Raw genomic sequence first — 22,399 nt, 5'->3', positions numbered from 1 at the left:
TTTAGAAGCTGCAGTCATTATTAGATGGTTACAACATTTCAGAATTATGTCAACATTGGAACTCTGGTCTTAATTGACATTTGCACAAGAATTCTCTTTGGAGAGAGTCTGCGATGAGTCAGGGAGGGGGAAAAAATTGGGAAGGCCAACTGAAGAATGAGATTAATGTAGCTTGTTGAATGCTAGTTCTTTGAATGGGAATATCATTTGCACACCACCACTATATAAGTCAACGAAAGGGAGAATTGAATGGACAGTATGATTTCTTAAAACTAGAAACGATCTACTTGATCCTCCTATCCTATCCTCATCATAAGTGAAGAGGGAATTATGTAACACCACTGATCTCAGCGCCTTAATCAGCTGATTTTACAGGAACTTGGAGTACAGTTTTGCAGGTAAGTGTGCAAGGTGTGAAATGCATGGGTCTTCATCAAATTCCAATCAATGAAGATCAGAAGACTTGTGTCAGATCACACCATTCTAATTTAGAACACCAGGTATTAATAACAAAGTTATTTAACACCTAGCTGTTTCACCTGACTAGGCGAAAAGTCAGATGAGCGAGTTAGGTGCAAAGTGCCAGCTATAACTGTAAAAACTTAGCAACACACAAGAACTTGGGAGGCAAAGCTCAGTAGATTTCTTGGAAACAGTTAAAAATCCACAATTCTAAATAAAACCTATTTATCCTTTTTTTTTTTTAAATGCAGTATTTTAAAAATATTGGCCTGGATTATGCCGTCGGCGGTGTAACAAAGGATTAGGCCGCCAGAATCCGAACCGAATGCGTACTTACCTGCTGGGAATCCTCCTTTGAGAAGTTGCTGTCAGACGCCGCGGAGTAGAGGGCAGTGCAGTGGCCCACCAGGTGCATACTGTGTGCGGAAGTGTACCCGGGATTACATGGGCCGGCGCTCCAATCAGCAAACAGAAGGTCTCTCATTAATACTATTAGAGATTGTAGGGCTATTGTCCACTAGACTTCAGTACTTCAAAAATATGCTTAAATTTGTGATTTGGTGTTTAAAAAAAAAAGTATGAATAGCTCTAAATTGTGGTGCTACTTGGCTTTTTTAAAAAAGTACTGATTTAGAGCAAGTTTAATTTCCAATAAGTTAGATTGACAATCACCACTACCCTTCTGGGCTACACACAACCAAGTGTTCTCCAGTTAGAATGCTTCCATCCAGAGAGGACTGATCCCAGACCTGCTGCGAGTAGAGCTGGAGATGTTTTCTCTCTGCACAGTAAATTTGAAGTGCGGCTTTCTTACACACATTGGAATTCCTGTAGTCTCTGGGAACTATGCTCGATCTTCCATAATATGCATTTCAGAATCATCTAAGCAAAACATTAATTTTTTTTCATGTACAACTTGGAAAGCTATTTTCACCACTTCGTGTTACTGTTTAACCTTCCTTTTTAAGTAATGGAGTGCAATTTCTTAATTATTTTATCAGGACCTATCCCCTTACGCTGTGCCTGTTTGCACCAGCTGTAAAATTTTCCATAGATAATTGCTGGGCAGTTGGTGGGCAATTAGCTGGTGCGAATCATCTGTCAAGTCGAAACTCGACAGATTGCAAGTTTGGGATTTAGGGAAATCCCGAACTTGCTGTCCATTTCAAAGGCGGTATCATGGCGTACTGAGTACGCCGTCATATCGACTGCAAATTCTGGCCCATTTGAGATAGATGTGTCTCCAAACCCTGGACAAACGTGTCACAGAAACTACATTGCCATGCTGCAAAAGCTGACCGAGATCCGTAGAATTCTAGTGATCCTGACAATGGTTGGGTAGTTATTAATGCAGAGGATCACGGACCTTCCTGGCTGACACAAAGACAAGTTATTTTTCAAGTGAGGAATTTAAAGCTAAGATTTAAAGTCCATTGGGATTATTTTCTCATTGTATTTTGAGAGAAAATGAAAGAACCTTCCAGTAGAGAATGTTGATACAGCTGCTGTGTGAATGTTAAACTCAATTTTAAATCTAAATTCGCATTCTGTTCCCTCCCCTTGGCATCTTATCCCCGCTATCTGTACCAGACAGGCCCCACTCGTTCTCTTTGTGCGCGCCCAGTGCTAACAGCCTGGATTGTTGGTTCTGTATACTGGAGATAGGAACTCCTGTTCTTCCAGAGGTGTTCCAGCCTCCAATTTACAGAGATGGTAACTGGGGCTAGTAGCATTGGATGCAAGTAAAGAGAAGCGGGGCTTGTCTGCTGCACTGGAGCTAGGAGGAACAGGGCTGGGGAAGGGCCGTGAAAAGCCCATCCTGTCCACAGATTCGGGCACCAACTTTGGAAGACCATCCAGTTGGCAAAATCTTCCCTCTTGAAATCGGACATTCCTGATCTCTACTTGCACTTGGAGCTGTCAGTGATACGGTCTGTGTGCAGCCTGGAGCAACTCTATGGACTTAAGACATCAGCTAATTGAGGCATCCAAAATGAAATGTACTTAGCTAGCATTCTTGGGATTTACTGCAGAGTTTCAAATTACTACCCAATACTTCCCAACTGATGGTTCGCGATTGCAGCCTCTGCTCCCATTTGTGCAATTGGCGTAGGAACTGAAAAAGTCACAATTTCAGCACAGGGTTGAATTGCTATGCTTTGAGGGACAATTTCAACCAGATCCAGAAATGCTGATTTCAAAGCCACAACACTAATGAGGACTAAAGCCACTCACTCAAGATGAGAGCATTTGGCAAGTATGCTATTGTGCAATGACACAGTCATTCGTGAACCCTTTGCCGGTAATCTGCATAGGAACCTGGAGGCTTTGTGGGGCCCCAAAGCTCCTGATCCTTCTTACCTGGGCATCCGAGACTCAGAGGATATTATAAATGTAGTTTATCCTGACTTATTTTTTGCCATAAACGCTGAGTTTAATCACAAGGAATCAAAAATTGTGCACAAAACAGCACTTCCAGTATTCCAAGAATAGAAGATACAGTGTGATCAGTTTTGATTAAGAATTCAGAACGAACCACCATCTTGATTAACAGACCTTTGAACAGGGTCCACTCTGTACTGGACTTGATCACCTCCTGCTTCCTTGGAATATAGTTTTTTTTTAAGGATTTACTTGCAGCAGCTCCTCAGATTGCAGTTTGGATCCCAGGGTTTGGCTCTTGCAGCCGCTGCATTAACACAGATGCTGATGGCACAACAGGAACAATGACATAGGTTTAGCCGCCAAGGGGTTTGAATGGTCCTGTCAAAACCTGGTATCCAAATGATGGAATGCTACGCAGACTCACAGTTACTTTGAAGACTCCAGGACTTATTCTGCCCAGTGACAAAGCCTCTGGCTTTCACTTCCCAATGGTGCAGACCCTCAGGGAGAGGTTAAGCACATTGAACAGGCGCCGTGTTGTATCGTGGTGCTGAAAATGCTTGCCAGCACTTAGAACAGTGTTTGAATCTGGATACCTAACCATGTTCCCAGTAAACTCCCACTGTCCAAGAAAAAAAAATGAATGCTAGCATAAATAAAATTTGCTGAATCTGCTTGACTAATATGGAAAACTTCAGAGAGCAGTGCCTGAAGCAGAAAGTGGGAAAAGAATAAACTACTCCTGGAGGTGGAGCCTATGATATACAGTCTGAGAAAGTTATATGGGTGGCATTCCAGCACCACCCATACTAAGAAAAGTATTGAAAAGATATGCCCAAGAGGCCCTGCCCATTGGTGATCTGGACTTAAGAGGTAAGTGGTGCAAACAAAGATATTAATTGTCTATAGCCAGACCATTATGAACTATAACTGAAGAGTGTGGAGCTAGTTTTATTCCTCCCAAGTACACAATTAGGATCACTAGTTAACTAGGATCAGGTACCCTAACTCTAAAGTGAAATTTATGTGCTGTGGGAGTGTTCTGTAAATCTACCAGTAGTTTCTATAATGCGAATCTGATGATCGATTTATGATCACAATTAAACCTAAGGATTTCATTTTACAAAAAAAAATGAAAGTTATGGTCTTTGAAACTTATTTTGATATTTGATATTAAACACACTGAATCATCCAAGTTTTTCGTAGTGAAGGCTATAAAGACTGAATCTATTTCCATACTGTATTTTTAATGAACTAATTATGTACTCTTATGTAGTTAACAGCATTCTATTCTCCAGCTGCAGCTTGTACACTCCTCACATTTAAATAACACCCATTTGCTTTAAAGAATTATAAAAACAGTAAAAACTGATTACCGCAAGTGTACTATCTCCCACATTGGAAGCTATTAGACCATCAATTGCTCCATTTTCAGCATCACGGGCGTGTAACCTTTGCATCCTATTCTGGTGAATTTTGCGGCAAATCAGGACAGCAACCACAGACAAAACTACTAGCACTATGACTGGACTAACTACAAAAATGACTAATGTCTCCACACTGTAGACGATTGGCTCTCCTTTTGGTGCTGAAACAAAAAAAAAAACACAAATTAATAAAATAATCCACTTCATTCCGTCACAGTTTGCAGGTGGTTTTAATGCTTTTCTTAAAAGAAATTTTCTCGCTAAAAAAGCAGACACACATCCACATGTATACCAGAGGGGATACCGGGGTAGTTTTATGTTTCAATTGTGCTTTAGAGAAGTTCCTTGGAAGGTCTGCAGCAAATGAGAAAACTGTCAGAGCTAACTGTAATCACGGTGTAGGAAAATGAAAAGCAAGGATGAAGGAATGGGATATGGGCTAGGCTACAAGATGGGTTGTGTTATAAATCTCATCATTCATCAAGAAACTACTCGTGAAATAACGCTGGACAACCAGGGACATTTTGTAAGACAAGGAACTAGTGAAGTACAACTAGACCTCCATGTTCTGAAACAAGTTGATTACAGCCTTGCTTTATGCTCAAACCAAGTGCGTAGTGAGTTTTATTACGTCAGGTTGTATCAGATTGGTTGCTTGGAACCTGTGAACCAAAGTGCAATGAATGATGCTTCAAAGTTCATCCCAGGCCAGCATAACATACATGATATGGACAAGCATTTGAATCTGCAGCACACACCATAGTACACTGAAGCTGAATCAAGCTAACAGCATTAGGAATATAGGACATAGATATAGAACCAGAACTTAGGAACAGGATGAGGCCATTCAGTCCCTTGAGCCTGTTCGCCATTCAATTAGATCATGGCTGATCTGCACCTCAGTTCCATTTGACTGCCTCTGATCTATATCCCTTGATACAGATCAAAGGAAAACACAGTAGTCCATTTGCCTGTCCCAAAAACAAAACCTCTTAATCACCCACCCAAGTATTTCTGCAATTTTCCCATAACATTTTCAACATGATCTGCTTCAGCTACCTCCCAAAGCAGGGCCATCCCACACATTCACCACCCTCTGTGTAAAGCAGTTAAATCTAAACTTTCCCTCTTCTAAGCTTAAGCCCACGACCCCTGGTTCGAGAGTTTGCTGCAATATCAAGTCTATTATCGGATACGCCTACATAAGGACATAAGAAATAGGAGCAGGAGTAGGCCCTTTGAGACTGCTCTGCCATTCAATAAGATCATGGCTGATCTTCTACCTCATCTCCACTTTCCTGCACTATCCCCATATCTCCAGATTCCCTTAATAATATTCAAAAAACTATCGATCTCGGTCTTGAATATATACTCAACGACTGAGCCGCCACAGCCCTCTGGGTAGAGAGTTCCAAAGATACACAGCCCTTTGAGTGAAGAAATTTCTCCTCATCTCAGTCCTAAATGGCCAACCCCTTATTCTGAGACTGTGACCCTGATTCTAGACTCCCCAGCCTGGGGAAACATCCTCCCTGCATCTACCCTGTCAAGCCCTGTAATAATTTTGTATGTTTCAATGAGATCACCTCTCATTCTTCTAAACTCTAGAGAATATAGGCCGAGTCTACTCAATCTCTCCTCATAGGACAATCCCACCATCCCAGGAACCAGTCTGGTGAACCTTCGCTGCACTCCCTCTATGGCAAGTATATCCTTCCTTAGGTAAGGAGATCAAAACTGCTCACAATACTCCAGGTGTGGTCTCACCAGGGCCCTATATAATTGCAGCAAGACGCCTTTACTCTTATACTCAAATCCTCTTGTAATAAAGGTCAACATACCATTTGCTTTCCTAATTGCTTGCTGTACCTGCATGTTAACTTTCAGTGATTTTTTTCAAGACCACCCAGGTCCCTCTGAACACCAACATTTCCCAATCTCACTATCTAAAAAATACTCTGCTTTTCTATTTTTCCTATCAAAGTGGATAACTTCACATTTTTCCACATTATATTCCATTTGCCATGTTCTTTGCCCAACTTAGCTTGTCTATATTCCCTTGAAGCCTCCTTGCATCCTCCTCACAACTTATTTTCCCACCCAGCTTTGTATCAGCAGCAAACTTGGATATATTACATTTGGTCCCCTCATCCAAATCAATACTCTATATTAAACTGTAACAAATTTCTCTAGGAATAGAAAGAATGATTACCTACCTAGCAGGATATTTCTCATTCTTCAATTAAAGACATCGTGTACACACGGCTGGGAGCAGGCTGGCACTGACAAGTCAGGTCCTGTCTGCTCTAACTGTGTGTGGAGGATGTCGGAGAACAAAGAAATGCTTTAACTTGAGGAATACTGCTTTGTACTTTTAAAACAGTTTTTATCATTTCGTACAGATAGGTTAAAAATAGTACGCACACACAAAAAATTACACTTACAAAAGGAACATGGAGGAAAAGAGACACAAAAGTAAGGCCATGGCTCATTAATGCCTCTGCTATTATAACATGTCCAGTCTCATGGATGGTATGAAAACTTGCTGGCTCAGATTTAAATTTTCAGCAACAGGCTAAATACATCCATTCAATGGAGTCGATAAGCTGTCCTAGCCATGTGTAACCTGGGCTTAGTTGGTAGCAATCTCGCCTCCAAGTCAAGTGATTGTGGGCTCAAACCCCACTCCAGGTTGACACTTCAGTGCAGTACTGCCTTTAGGATGAGTCTTTAAATCAAGGCTCCATCTGCCTGTTCAGGTCGACAGCAATGGTCCCATGGCAGTTTAAGAGTAAGGAGCTCAGTGTCCTGGCCAACATCCTTTCCTTAATGAGCACCAGCAAAAATTGGGCATTCATCTCATTTGCTGCTTGAGAGACCTTGCAGTAGGCAAGTTGGCTGCCACATTTAGCAAATAACTGCACTTCAAATGTAATTATTTGGATAAGAAGCACTTTGGAGTGTCCTGCGGATTTTCCAGGCACTTCCAACAGTAAATAGAAACAGAAATTAAATAGAATACAAAGATTGTTTTTTACTTTGGGGTTCACTTCTTTTTCTAATTGTCTGTCCTTAATGTAATTTAAACCGTAAGAAAATATGCACTGGGAATTGTTGTTACTACATATAACCTAGCTGCTACTTTAACAAAATATTAAATGAATGCCATTTACGTGAAATTTTTTAAGCAACAAATTGATAAATTCTTATTAGATGCAAGTAGTTACAATTAATAGATATTAAAACTTAACAATCAGCCAATAACTTGTTGCATGTGGGATGGCAAATGCCCAAAGATCTGAGCAGAGAATTTTGCAAAGCTTGCCAGGTAAAATGAAAGGTACCTAGAGCAGTAGAAGAGAACTAATGTGATCCCAATCGATGTACATAACAAAGTCAGGAGCATGATCATAACCATGATGTATTATCCCTCCTCAACCTCTCTGCAGCCTTTGACACAGTTGACCACACCATCCTCCTCCAACACCACTTGCTTGGTTCCATTCTTCTATCTTGTAGCCAGATCATCTTCAGCAATGCCTTCTCTTCCCCACCCAGCACCATTACCTCTGGAGTCCCCCAAGATGTCTCCTTGGCTCCTTCTCCTCTTGCTGATTTCTTGCTGCCCATTGGTGACATAATCTGCAGACACAGGATCTGCTTCTACATGTATGCAGATGACACCAGCTCTATATCTCCACTGGCTCTTAGATTCCATTCCTTTCCCTGGCCACTTGCTCAGGCTAAGACTGTTTGCAATCTCAATGTCCTATTCATCCCGGAGCTGAATTTCTGACCCCATCACTTCATCACAAAGACAACCTACTTCAAACTCCTGCTTCAGCCCATCTGCTGCTGTAACCTTCATCCATGTCTGTCATCTCCAGACTTGACTATTCCATTGCTCTCCTGGCCAACCTCCCGTTCACCACCCTCCATATATTTCAGTTCATCCAAAACTCTGCTGCCAGTATCCGATGGTAGCCAATTTAATTGACAGGCCTATCAGCTGATCAAATTTAAAACAGAAACCAGAGGCAATGGCCCAACCTCCCCCCCACCACCCCGCCATGTGAATACAGGATCAGTTCATTGCAACAAAGTCTGGAAGCCCTTGGCCTGGACTAAGATACAGGTCAGTTGTACAGCTGGAGGCTGACTGGAAAGGAAAAATCAAAAGTGAGCATTCACGATAGAGGAGTGCAATTTTATTGTTGTCTAGGTTATAGGAAACATTATAGAAGAGAGTCTGAAAGTGCTATGCTCTTCAGTTATGTGCATTCAGAAAAATAAGCAACCATCTCGATTTTACACTGATCTCGTCTCACTAATATACTTATCAGTTCTGACTACTGGAAGATTAGAGAAGTGCAGGTAAGGGAGGGCATGTGCAAAAGACACGGTATCCAGTTACTGAAGGATTAGACATTCCACTTGCAATTTCTCAGAGCCATAAATAAATATGAACTGCAGGAATTTCAGGACTGATACCCGATTGATTCTACTTGTCACACATGTTCACCTAGAACTGATTGATAACTACATATTGGACAGCTGATTGATCCCAATTAATTTAATTTTAGATTCCACAAGCTTTCACTTTAGCTACGAGTTATTTGGAGAGCTATACCTTTTGTAGGCCTACACATTATCTATTTAAAAAGTGACTGGCTGCAATATTCCAAAAGCATCGCTTCCCAAATGCGGCGCCAAGGTTGCATCATGTGCCCAGCCCTTTCTCCCCTCCCCCTCCTTGAAAGTTGATGCGTGTAGCTAACTACAGCAAGTTTCAGACTGTGCCAAGACCTAAAACTTCTGAGGCAGCTGGTAAAAGTAGAGTCACTCATGTAATCAGGATATGAAATTCATAAAAAGGAAGCTGCTCCAGAGGTACTGAGATACAAGTCTCACAAAGTAGTATATTGTAGGAATGTCTAGTTCCTATCAAAAGACTGAGGTCCACTCAGGCGATCAAATAAACGAGGTTTAATGAAAACTAACAGAGTTTAACGGATAACTACAGGAGAACATCGAATATAGGTCTAGTCAGTTCGGAGGCTCCACGAGGGCTGTTTGGGCGGTCCCATGGCTGACGTCATGACGTTTTTCCCACCGGTGGGGGATCACGTGATGAACGGCGTGACGTCATCGCGTTTACCCGCGCTATTAAAGTGATCACGCTCTGTACATGTAAACAGTGAAAACAAAGATACAGACTCAGTCTGTAGCTAACATATTATTAAAGGGGATTATATACAATTGATCGGAGTCCCTTAGTGGCTCCGCCACAATATACTCATACTTCCCACCGCGCACCCCCCCCCCCCCCCCGCCATTCTGCATGCGAAGACTCGTACTTAAGGGGTATCATCAAGATGGTCAAAGTGTGATGGGCAAGGCAGACTGAACTAGCCCATGTGCAGTTAGGTCTACTGGCTCTTCCAAAATCACCTTCTGTTGCAGTTTGTGATGATGGTGGGAGTCAATTCTGGATCAAAGATTTTCTGGAGTCATCTGCAGCACAAGCTGAGACATTTACTTCAAACACATAGTTCAGCAAGGAAACTCCCCAGAACCCCCGGTCAGGTTGCACCTCAACAGGGCTGGGACCAATATCCTCGCGGGGGAGTTTGCTAGTGCTGTTGGGGAGAGTTTAAACTAGCTTGGCAGGGGGATGGGAACCTAAGAATAAAGTCAGTAGGGAGAGAAGAAAAACTGGAATTGGAAAACAAAAACGTAGAAAGTAAATTGGAAGGACAGAGGAATCAAGGGCTAGATAGTAGTCAACAAGGAGGTTTGCCTGTACTAAATGGTATATACTTCAATACAAGGAGTATAGCGAACAAGGCAGATGGGCTGAGGGCACAGGTAGATACTTGGGACTATGATATTATAGCTATTACAGAGATGTGGCTGAAAGAGGGGCAGGTATGGCAGCTCAACATTCCTGGTTACAGTATTTTTAGACGGGATAGAGGGGGAGGTAAAAAGGGAGGGTGGGGTCGCGGTATTGATTAAAGAAACTATTACAGCTGTGAGGAGGGATCATCAAACGAGGCCATATGGGTCGAATTGAAAAACAAAAAAGGGGCGATCACACTGCTGGGAGTGTACTACAGACCCCCAACCAGCGAGAGGGAGATAGAAGAGCAAATATGTTGACAAATTTCTGAGAAGTGCAAAAACTATAGGGCAGTAATAGTAGAGGATTTCAACTATCCCAATATTAACTGGGATAAAATTAGTGTGAAGGGTATAGAGGGTGCGGAATTCCTAAGATGCATCCAGGAGAACTTTTTTAGCCAGTATGTAGCAAGCCCAACAAGGGAGGGGGCGGTTCTGGACTTAGTTTTAGGGAATGAAGCTGGGCAGGTAGAAGGCGTATCAGTGGGGGAGCATTTTGGTGCTAGTGACCATAATTCAGTTAGATTTAAGGTAATTATGGAAAAGGACAAGGATAGACCAGGAATAAAAATTCTAAATTGGGGAAAAGCAAATTTTGCTAAGCTCAGAGGGGATTTAGCCATAATGGACTGGAAACAGCTACTTGAAGGTAAATCAGTGTCAGAGCAGTGGAGGCATTCAAGGAGGAGGTCCGGAAGGTTCAGGCCAAATATGTGCCCTTAAAGAAAAAAGGTGGGACTAACAAATCTAGAGCCCCCTGGATGTCTAGGGACATACAGGGTAGGATAAAGAAAAAAAGGGAGGCGTATGACAGATACCTAAATATTCCAGAATCTTTAGGGGAGTACAGAAAGTGCAGGGGTGCTATTAAAAAGGATATTAGGAAAGCAAAGAGAGCATGAAAAATTCTTGGCAAGTAAAATCAAGGAAAACCCAAAGATGTTTTATAAATATATTAAGAGCAAGACGATAACTAAAGAAAGGGTAGGGCCTATTAGAGATCATGAGGGTAATCGGTGTGTGGAGGCGGGAGATGTCGGTAGGGTTCTTAATGAATACTTTGCATCTGTTTTCACAAAGGAGAGGGGCAAAGCAGACATTGCTATCAGGGGAGGAAGAGTGTGAAATATTAGATGAAATAAACATAGTGAGAGAGGAAGTGTTAAGGGGTTTAGCAGCTTTAAAAGTAGATAAATCCCCAGGCCCGGATGAAATGTATCCCAGGCTGTTAAGCGAAGCAAAAGAGGAAATAGTAGAGGCCCTGACCATCATTTTCCAATACTCTCTGGCTTCAGGTGTGGTGCCGGAGGACTGCTAATGTGGTACCCTTGCTTAAAAAGGGAGAAAAGGATAGACTGAGTAATTACAGGCCAGTCAGCCTAACCTCGGTGGTGGGAAAATTATTGGAAAGAATTCTGAAGGACAGGATAAAATCTTCATTTAGAAAGGCAAGGATTAATCAAGGATAATCAGCACGGATTTGTTAAGGGAAGGTCGTATCTGACAAACTGGATTGAATTTTTTGAGGAGTTAACAAGGAGGGTAGATGAGGGTAGTGCGTTTGATGTAGTGTATATGGACTTTAGCAAGGCTTTTGATAAGGTTCCACATGGCAGACTGGTCACGAAGTTAAAAGCCCATGGGATCCAGGGTAAAGTGTCAAAAACATAGAAACATAGAAGATAGGAGCAGGAGTAGGCCATTCGGCTCCTCGAGCCTGTTCTGCCATTTAATGAGATCATGGCTGATCATCCAAATTCAGTACCTTGTCCCTGCTTTCTCCCCATATCCCTTTATCCTTAAGAAATATATCTAACTCCTTCTTGAATATATTTAATGAATTGGCCTCAACTGCCTTCTGTGGTAGAGAATTCCACAGGTTCACCACTCTCTGGGTGAAGAAATTCCTCATCTCAGTCCTAAATGGCTTACCACTTATCCTTAGACTGTGACCCCTGGTTCTAGACTCCCCTGCCATCGGGAGCATCCTTCCTGCATCTAGTCTGTCTAGTCCTGTTAGAATTTTATAAGTTTCAATGAGATCCCCTCTCATTCTTCTAAACTCTAGCAAATATAAGCCTAATCGACCCAATCTCTCCTCATTTGTCATTCCTGCCATCCCAGGTATCAGTCTGGTGAATCTTCGCTGCACTCTCTCCATGGCAAGAACATCCTTCCTCAGATAAGGTGCCCAAAACTGCACACAATACTCAAGGTGTGGTCTCACCAAGGCCCTGTACAACTGCAGCAAGACATCCTTGTTCCTGTACTCGAATCCTCTCGCTATGAAGGCCAACATACCATTTGCCTTCTTAACCGCCTGCTGTACCTGCATGCTTACCTTCAGCGACTGGTGCACAAGGACACCCAGGTCTCGTTGCACTTCCCCTTTTCCCAATGTATTGCTGTTCAGATAATAATCTGTCTTCCTGTTTTTGCCACCAAAGTGGATAACCTCGCATTTATTCACATTATACTGCATTTGCCATGCATCTGCCCAATCACCCAACCTGTCCAAATCATACTGGAGTTTCTCTGCATCCTCCTCACAGCACACACGTCCTCCCAGCTTTGTGTCGTTCTCAAACTTGGAGATATTACATCTAGTTCCCTCGTCTAGATCATTTATATATATTGTGAATAGCTGGGGTCCTAGCACCGATCCCTGTGGTACCCCACTAATCACTGCCTGCCACTCGGAAAAAGACCCATTTATTCCAACTCTTTGCTTCCTGTCTGCCAATCAGTTCTCTATCCAAGACAGTACCTTACCCCCAATCCCATGTGCTTTAACTTTGCATGCTAATCTCTTATGCGGGACCTTATCGAAAGCCTTCTGAAAGTCCAAATACACCACATCTACTGGTTCTCCCTTATCTATTCTACCAGTTACATCCTCAAAAAATTCCAGTAGATTAGTCAACCAAGTTGGATTCAAAACTGGCTCGGAGGCAGGAAGCAGAGGGTAATGGCTGATGGGTGTTTTTGTGACTGGAAGGCTGTTTCCAGTGGGGTTTTGCAGGACTCGGGTCCCTTGCTTTTTGTGATATATATCAATGATCTAGACTTGAATATAGTGGGTATGATTAAGAAGTTTGCAGATGATACTAAAATCGGCTGTGTGGTTGATACTGAAGGAGGAAGCTGTAGACTGCAGGAAGATAATAAATTGGTCAGGTGGGCAGAACAGTGGCAAATGGAATTCAATCGGAGAAGTGTGAGGTAATGCATTTGGGGAGGGCTAACAAGGAAAGGGAATACACATTAAATGGTAGAACACTGAGTAGTGTAGAGGAACAAAGGGACCTTGGAGTGCATGCCCACAGATCCCTGAAGGTAGCAGGCCAGGTGGTTAAGGCGGCATACGGAATGCTTGCCTTTATTAGCCGTGGCATAGAATGCAAGAGCAGGGGGTTATGCTTCAACTGTATAAAACACTAGTTAGGCCTCAGCTAGAGTACTGCGTGCAGTTCTGGTCACCACATTACAGGAAAGATGTGATTGCACTAGAGAGGGTACAGAGGAGATTTACAAGGATGTTGCTGGGGGTAGAGAATCTTAACTATGAGGAAAGACTGGATAGGCTGGGTCTGTTTTCCTTGGAACAGAGGAGGCTGAGGTGAGACCTTATTGAGGTGTATAAAATTATGAGGGGCCTAGATAAAGTGGATAGAAAGGACCTATTTCACTTAGCAGAGCGGTCAAAAACCAGGGGGCACAGATTTGAAGTAATTGGTGCAAGGTTTAGAGGAGATTTGAAGGGAAATTTCTTCACCCAGAGGGTTGTGGGGGTCTGGAACTCACTGCCTGAAAGGGTGGTAGAGGCAGGAACCCTAACCACATTTAAAAAGTACTTGGATGTGCACTTGGGATGCTATAACCTGCAGGGCTATGGACCAAGAGCTGGGAAGTGGGATTAGGCTGGATAGCTCTTTGTTGGCCGGCGCGGACACAATGGACCGAAATGGCCTCCTTCCGTGCTGTAACTTTCTATGATTCTATGAGAACCTGTTCATGCTCACTTGCCTTACTTCAGTGTTGCATCCAGCTATTGCATTCCTGGAACAGAAGCATCAACCAGCAACTCAAGAAACCATTTGGAGCCATGAGTGCTGTGTAGGGAACTGTAGCCTAAAGGTCAGAGATTTTCCTGCATCATCAAGGTTTAGAGCAGCTAGAGAAATATACAAATCCTTTTTTCTTTGATAGTATAAAAATATAAGACACCACGGCCTAGAAATTGGGTTTTGGCTTAGCCAGGGCTTTAGCGCCGGAAGTTAGTGCCGGCGCTAAGTCCCCCTGCGCGCGCCAAAAATTCAGCAGGGCCGCGCCCAAACGGCTGCTGGCGCTACTGAAGGGTCTTTGCGGCGGTAAATCGGCGCTAACTGCCGTTTCGCGCCGCAATTCCGGCGCTGCGGCACCCGATGCGGTGCGGCAGGCTCGGGAAGTGCAGGCCTCCTCCTTCCGTTAAGGAGGAGCTGCCTGCACCCGGCCGCGGCCCGCGCAAATCTGTCTAAAAATGAGCCCGGCACCTCGGACAAGTGCCGGGCTTGCATCTGTTCCGGGGGGTGGGGGGGAGAAGTCCGGGGAGGGAGCTGCGGGCAGGCGGCCGGCGGGAAAGCGGCCGGCCGCCGCGGGGCCTTTAATGCGCCGGCGCAAACTCATGCAAGACTCTGTTGCCAGAGTCTTAGTTGCGGCTGCCACGGGCGAGGCGGCCGCAACTGAATTTCGGCGCTAGGGCCCGTCGGCATGGCAACCGGGACGCTGCGCACACCGATGACGTCATCGGTGCCGGCGCAGCGCTACCGGTGCAACGCCGATTTAGGGCCCCAGGGAATTTTTAAACTGGCCATAACTCTGGCGCTAGTCCCTCTAGCGCCTCAAAAGCGGCGCTAAGGCAACTGAATTTCTAGGCCCACATCTCAACAGTGGCACACTGAAGCTGCCATCCCATAATAAATGAATCTGTCTCTATGCTCCATTATTTGGTTCAGTTCAAGAGAACCAAATGAGAACACAAAATCTTAAAACTGTTGAGGATGAAGGACAGTCCACAAGGTCAGTGATGTAGATTACAAGGCACTCGGAGATAACAACTTGGGTGACCCCAAATTTGATGCATTACAGGGATTATTTTTATCAAGGTAAATCTTGCTAACTTTGGATTAGAATTAGAAAAGCACGAGATGCAGCGATTCTGAATGCTAGGAGTCTCCTTTACAGCAGACTGTCGGAAATCTTTGTCGTCTCTAAAATCCGCACCGCTCAGTAAAATCAACCTTCAATCCCCGACAATGGTGGGTGCTGAAGCCAATGGCCCTTCACTCCCTATAAATTCTACCATGCAGCCTAACACCCTCCATTTCACAGGAGTTCCTCAGGGCAGTGTCCTAGGCCTAACCATCTTCAGCTGCTTCATCAATGACCTTCCCTCCAACATAAGGTCAAATATGTGGGGATGTTCGCTGATGATTGCACAGTGTTCAGTGCCTTTCGCAACTCTCAGATAATGAAGCAGTCCATGCGCGCACGCAGCAAGACCTGGACAACATTCAGGCTTGGGCTGATAAGTGGCAAGTAACATTCGCACCACACAAGTGCCATGGCAATGACCATCTCTAACAAGAGAAAGTCTAACCACCTCCTCATGACATTCAATGGCATTATCATCGCCGAATCCCCCCACCATCAACATCCTGGGGGTCACCATTGACCAGAAACTTAACTGGACCAGCCACATAAATACTACGGCTACAAGAGCAGGTCAGAGGCTGGGTATTCTGTGGCAAGTGTCTCATCTCCTGACTCCTCAAAGCCTTTCCACAAGGTACAAGTCAGGAGTGTGATGGAATACTCTCCACTTGCCTGGATGAGTGCAGCTCCCACAACACTCAAGAAGCTCGACACCATCCAGGACAAAGCAGCCCGCTTGGTTGGCACCCCATCCATCACCTTAAACATTCACTCCCTCCTCCACTGGAACACCATGGCTGCAGTGTGTACCATCTACAAGATGCACTGCAGCAGCTCGCCAAGGCTTCTTCAATAGTACTTCCCAAACCCGCAACCTCCACCACCAAGAAAGACAAGGGCAGCAGGTGCATGGGAACACCAGCACCTTCAAGTTCCCCTCCAGGTTACACACCAGCCTGACTTGGAAATATATCCCCATTCCTTCATGGTCACCAGGTCAAAATCCTGGGACTCCCTCCCTAACAGCACTATTGGAGTACCTTCACCACACAGACAGGAGTGGGCCTTTGGCGTAGCGGTAGCATCCCCGCCGCTGGGCCAGAAGGTGTCGGGTTTCGAACCCCGCTCCAGACAGTCCCGGAAAGTGGAGTCGGAGCTCCGGCTCTAAATTCTGGGTTGACATCCAGCGGGATACTTGCGTCCGTGGGTGTGGGTGGCTCCCCCCCTCGTATGGGTTGTGGGAGCCGGTAAAACCCTTCCGCCATAGGACTAACCACCCTATTGGCTGGTATGTAGATGGTTACGGTCACGGAAGGAGCGTTAACGCGGCCAGAAATCCTTCCACCACTTCATACAGTTCCCCAAAGGGAACAGTGTGAAGACACGTACGACAACCACACAGACTGCAGCGGCTCAAGAAGGCGCTCACCGCCACCTTCTCAAGGGCAATGAGGGATGGGCGTTCAGTCGCTCTATCCTTACTTATAGACTCTAACAATTTCCCAACAACAGATGTTTGGCTAACTGGTCTATAATTCCCTCTCTCGCCATTCTTAAATAGCGGAGTGACATTGCAATTTTCCAATCTAAAGGAATGGTTCCTGAATCGAGAGCGCTTTGGAAGATGAGTTAGGGCATCTGCAATGTGCTCACCTACTTCCTTTAAAACCCTGGGATGGAAACCATCTAGTCCTGGGGATTTGTCACTCTTTAGTGCCATTATTTTCTTCATTGTTATTTTACTTGCGTTAATTTTATTGAGTCCCTATCCCTGATTCAGTATTAGTTTCCTTGGGATAGCATGCTGGAAATCCCCTTCTACTGTAAATACTAACACAAAGTAATTAACATTTGTACGCCATTTCCTTATCATTGACAATATCACCACTTCCAACTATTAAGGGGCTAACATTGCTCCTGACTACCCTCTTTTCCCTAATGTAATTGTAAAAATTCTTTGTATTGATTTTGATAACCCTCGCAAGTTTCTTTTCATACTCTCTTTTTGTAGCTCTTACTATCTGTTTTGTGACCCTTTGTTGTTGTTTGCATCTTTCCCATTTGCCAGGATCTGTGCTTTTTTTTGCATTTTTGTATGCTTTGCCTTTTAGTTTTATGCTGTCCTCACCTGTTTAGCCGTTCATAGCTGGGGTTTTTTGGCAAGTAGAGCTCTTGCCCCTCAGGGGTACAAACTGGTTTTGTATCACGTAAAAAATTTTTTTAAACATCTCCCACTGATCTGTTATTTTACCCATTAACAGATTTGCCCATTTTACTGTGGACAGTCTCTGCCTCATCACGTTGAAGTCAGCCTTACCTAAATCTAGAATCTTTGCTGTTTCACGTTTCTCCCTTTCAAACGTTACGTTGAACTCGATCATGTTATGATCGCTATTGGATAAATGTTCACGCACAGTTAGGCGGTTAACTAAATCTGGCTCATTACTAAATCTAATATGGCATGCCTCTTGTTGCCTCTGGGACATATTGCTGTACAAAACTATCCCAGGCACACTCAATAAATTCACTACCTTTCTGACAAGTGCTAGTCTGCTTATCCCAATCTATATGAAAGTTAAAATCCCCCATTAAAACTATTCTGCCTTTACTACACGCTTGTCTAATCTCTGCATTTATACGATCTAACAATTCACAGCTGCTACCAGGGGGCCTGTACACAACTCCCACTAGTCTTAAATCCTTTCCTATTTCTTAATTCTATCCATAAAGTCTCCACTGCCTGCTTACCTCTCATCATTGAAGTGATTTCATCCTTAATCACTAAGGCTACTCCTCCCCTTCTACCATTTCCCTATCTTTTCTGTAGACCTTATAATCTGGTATATTTAGTTCCCAGTCCTGACCGTCTTGCAGCCAAGTCTCAGTAATGGCTACCATGTCATACCCTCCAATGTGAATTCGCGTCTGCAGTTCATTCAATTTATTCCTTATACTCCATGCGTTTGTATAAAGAACGCTTATTTGTCCTTCAGCTCTAATGTTTTACTCACATGTTTCTTATTTCTCTCTCCTGGTTCAATCACTTCACATCTTTTAGTTTTCCCTTTACCTGTAGTGCCTAAAGCACAATTTCCGACTGTTACTCTGCTCTCTTTCCTTTCATTTGTTTTTGAACTACTATTTGTACAATTTCCACCTGAGCCCTCCCCCCATTTACTAGTTTAAAGTCCTTGTGACCGCCCTATTTATCCTTTCCGCTAGGACCTTGGTCCCAGGCCGGTTCAGGTGGAGTCTGTCTCAACGGTACAGTTCCTTCCTGTCCCAATACTGGTGGCAGTGCTCCATGAAATGGAACCCCCTTTTCCCACACCACTCCTTTAGCCACGTGTTCAATTCCCTAATCAGCTTATCCCTACGTCAATTTGCATGTGGCTCAGGTAATAATCCAGAGATATTAACCCTGGAGGTCTTGTTCTTTAATTTAGCTCCTAGTTCTCCCCAAACAGGGCCTCTTGCATACTCTTCCCTATGTTGTTGGCCCCAACATGGTCTACAATGACTGGATCCTCCCCCTTCCTTTCCTTATATCCTTTCAAGCCGGTTTGAGATGTCCCTCACCCTGGCACCAGGTAGGCAACACACCATGTGGGTCTCTCGATCTTGCTTACAAAGGATGCTATCTGTCCCCCTAATTATAGAATCCCCTACAACTACCACATTACGCTTCCTCTCCTCCTCCTCCCCCCTCTGGACAGCCTCCTGCTAAAAAGTGCTATGGTCCACATTCTGGCTATCCTTCCGAAAGTCTTTATCCTTATCCTCACAGGTAGCAAGTACATTGTACCTGTTGGATAGGATCAGTTTCTGTGGATCCTCCTTCCCTTTCTTACATGGGTTCCCCTTACTCTGCAAACTATCGGTCACACCAACCCAGTTCTGAACCTGCACACCTCTACAAGGTGTGACCGAAGTCTGGAGCAAACTGTCCAAATACTCCTCCCTCTCCCTTATGCGTCGGAGTGTCTCCAATTCGCACTCCAGCTCAATCACACTGAGTCGGAGAGATTCGAGATGGAGACATCTACTGCAGATGTGTTTGCTCGCTGTCCACAAACTCCCACATACTGCAGTCCAGACACACAACCAGCCCTGCCATATCTTAGTCTAACCTTATTTTATTTATTTAGTTAAAGTCTTTATTCAACATTTATAGTTATATTAGTTTATCTCATTAAGTTATTAATTTAAAAAAGTGTATTATAGTTCCCCAGCTTAGTTTAAACCACTGTCCTAGCTTAGAGAGAAAAAAGTGTTAATACTCACCAACCAATCACTAACCTGCTGTCATGTGACATCACTCCTTGTTTTTTGTTGTTTTTGAATTCGCCGGATTTGTACTGCCTCCGCGGTGCTGCCGGCTCCTCGCAGGTCCGCACTGTCCTCAGGTCCCGCTCAGTTTAAATACTGCCTCCGCGGTGCTGCCGACTCCTCGCAGGTCTGCGCTGTCCTCGGGTCCCGCTCAGTTTAAATACTGCCTCTGCAGTGCTGCTGACTCCTCGCAGGTCCGCGTTGTCCTCGGGTCCTGCTCAGTTTAAATACTGCCTCCGCGGTGCTGCTGACTCCTCGCAGGTCCGCGCTGTCCTCGGGTCCTGCTCAGTTTAAATATTGCCTCCGCGGTGCTGCTGACTCCTCGCAGGTCCACCTTGTCCTCGGGTCCTGCTCAGTTTAAATACTGCCTCTGTGGTGCTGCCGACTCCTCGCAGGTCCGCGTTGTCCTCGGGTCCCGCTGAGTTTAAATACTGCCTCCGCGGTGCTGCCGACTCCTCACAGGTCCGCGTTGTCCTCGGGTCCCGCTGAGTTGAAATACTGCCTCCGCGGTGCTGCCGACTCCTCGTAGGTCTGCGCTGTCCTCGGGTCCTGCTCAATTTATGCACTGCCTGCTCGGTGCTGCCGACTATTTACAATGTAAAAGCCAGTGAGCGGCCTGCGCAGGACCTTTCCCATTACTGCGTGGCCGCGAACATTGATGCTAGCTAGTCTCCATTCCTCAGGTACAGCTCCTGCGTTTGTGGTACAATCAACACCACTTATAGCGGACACGTTTGTGCAAATGCGATTTGCCTGTTACACGAAGGCCGGTTTAACACACACACACTGTCTGTGGATCACGTTAGTGACCCAGTTTCGCCTGCCTCAGGGCCTGCTGCTGATACCGGACAGCACGACCCTGCTTCTCTCCTTCACTCACCTGCGGCGTACCCATGCTATTATACATACAATTATGCGGTGTATGTAGAATCCATCCCATTGAATTCTTTACTCATTCACTTCATTCCTTGTTGAAGTTTGAATCGAAAGCTCTGGACACTGGATTACAAGAGCGCTAAATTCTGGACACTGGCAGCAGATTACAAGGGCGCTACAAGAGTTTCTCCCCGAGATAATACACTGCCTGATTTATCCTTCAGTGTTTGGTGCTTAGTTCAACAATGAACTGTTTAAAAGCCAATACATATTGTGCATGGTGTTATTTTTATTAAATATAAATATATATTTTTGAATGCAGCAGTTTTTCAGGTGTACACTCATACAATATCACAGGTGAGTAAGAACAGCTGTTTCTGCCCAAAATAAACGGAGCACTTAAGACGCTGTAACCAGCAACTTTGAAATTAACGTTAATGCAAATGGATAATGGTTATCGCATTTTGACCAATATATGCGAGTGCCTGTTTTAAATGTGGGCGTTAAGTAGTGGGGACTGTACTCAAAACCTTTTAGCAGAAACTCGTCTATTCCCTTCAGGATTCTTTAATGCCCACGGCCTTTGCTGACAAACTTTACGAATGTTTCTTTGCGTTAGAGATTCCAGAGCCAAAGTGACAATCTGGAATTTGAACACATACTTCAATTGTGAAGAAACTACTGGACATTTCCTATTCCTCTACATCTTTTTCCAAATTATTCAACACATGTTTACGACTAACATGGCTACAAATGTCTTTGAATCCCTGTGGCTCTCAACAATATGACCTTCTATTGCTCTCTTGCCACTTTTAATATTTATTCAGTTATTCTCAATCCTCATTACTTTTTCCTACCTATTTTTAAAAATACCTGTTTGGCTTTAGGTTAGTTTCCCTTATTTAACAACTGCAGTCAAATTGCTGCCAGGTTTTTCTTTTGTCAAGAGACAGGTCCAAATTTCCAGTCGGATTACACCAAAAACTAGTATAACCCAATAGAAAATTTGAGGTAACCATTGTAATGTGGGCAGTTAGGGCACAAAAATAGAGTAGACTGACCCCCCACATCCCAGGAGCACTGCTGAAATTTTCTGCTAGAAGTGAGTGACGTTGGGGTATGTCTTAACAAAAAATGTATTTTCCATCCTTTGCAGCCTAGCAACACATGTACACCCCAGGCATCCAGCATTGTTAAGGGCATTGGAGAGTGGGGATTTAAATTTAAAAGGCTAGTTATGGCAATGCAATTCATAGCTTAAAATTGTTTATAAAAATTCTACTTTCTTCTGTTTTCTAGTTCTGCTTCTCACTGAGTCCTTCCCCAAGCTCTTCTAGTTCCAAAGTGTGTTCTCCTAAAGTTATTCACCACTGTAGTTATTTTTGGTCTTAGCCTTTTTATTCAGTATTAAATCTAATTATGCAACAATCACTAAAGTTCACGTACTTCCAGATTACTAATCAACCCTGGTGAGTACACTGCTCCATAGGTTGAGGCAGTTTTTTTTTGTTCAAAGCATTTCCACTAGTCTTAAAGAGATATACATCACCTCTTGTAATAAGTCAGTAGTGTAAAGTGGTTGCCTGTGTCCTATTCCCTTTGATGGAGGTTGGCACTTCTCAGCCAACCTTTCAGGGTTGGACTGTACCATATTGGCTCCCAGGCTGGACCAAAGCGGCAGCCCAGCTAAAGTATGGAGTGGATGTCTGCTGTGGCTCAAATCAATAGCACTTACAAGTCTAAGTCAGAAGGTTTGTGGGTTCAAGCCCCACTCAAGGGATTTGAGCACAAAATCGAGGCTGACACTCCAGTGCAGTACTGAG

At 44.1% G+C, this 22,399-nt stretch overlaps 1 protein-coding gene across 6 annotated transcripts in view; it reads right to left on the bottom strand.

Moving 5' to 3' along the window:
• Positions 1-22,399, bottom strand: part of LOC147115084 (activin receptor type-1-like) — a 268,348-nt gene that overhangs the window by 29,848 nt on the left and 216,101 nt on the right. For all 6 annotated transcript variants that reach the window (XM_085993344.1, XM_085993342.1, XM_085993347.1 and 3 more), the window contains one exon: positions 4,224-4,435. In XM_085993344.1, coding sequence (XP_085849470.1) covers positions 4,224-4,435 — 212 coding nt within the window. The remainder of the gene's footprint in view (positions 1-4,223; positions 4,436-22,399) is intronic.

This window comes from Somniosus microcephalus, chromosome 7 (genome assembly GCF_052327205.1).
Source record: "Somniosus microcephalus isolate GS21.2 chromosome 7, FLI_Smic_1.0, whole genome shotgun sequence".
Taxonomy (NCBI): domain Eukaryota; kingdom Metazoa; phylum Chordata; class Chondrichthyes; order Squaliformes; family Somniosidae; genus Somniosus; species Somniosus microcephalus.
The sequence above is the reverse complement of the archived record's forward strand: the minus strand, read 5'-3'. Positions and strand labels throughout refer to the sequence as shown.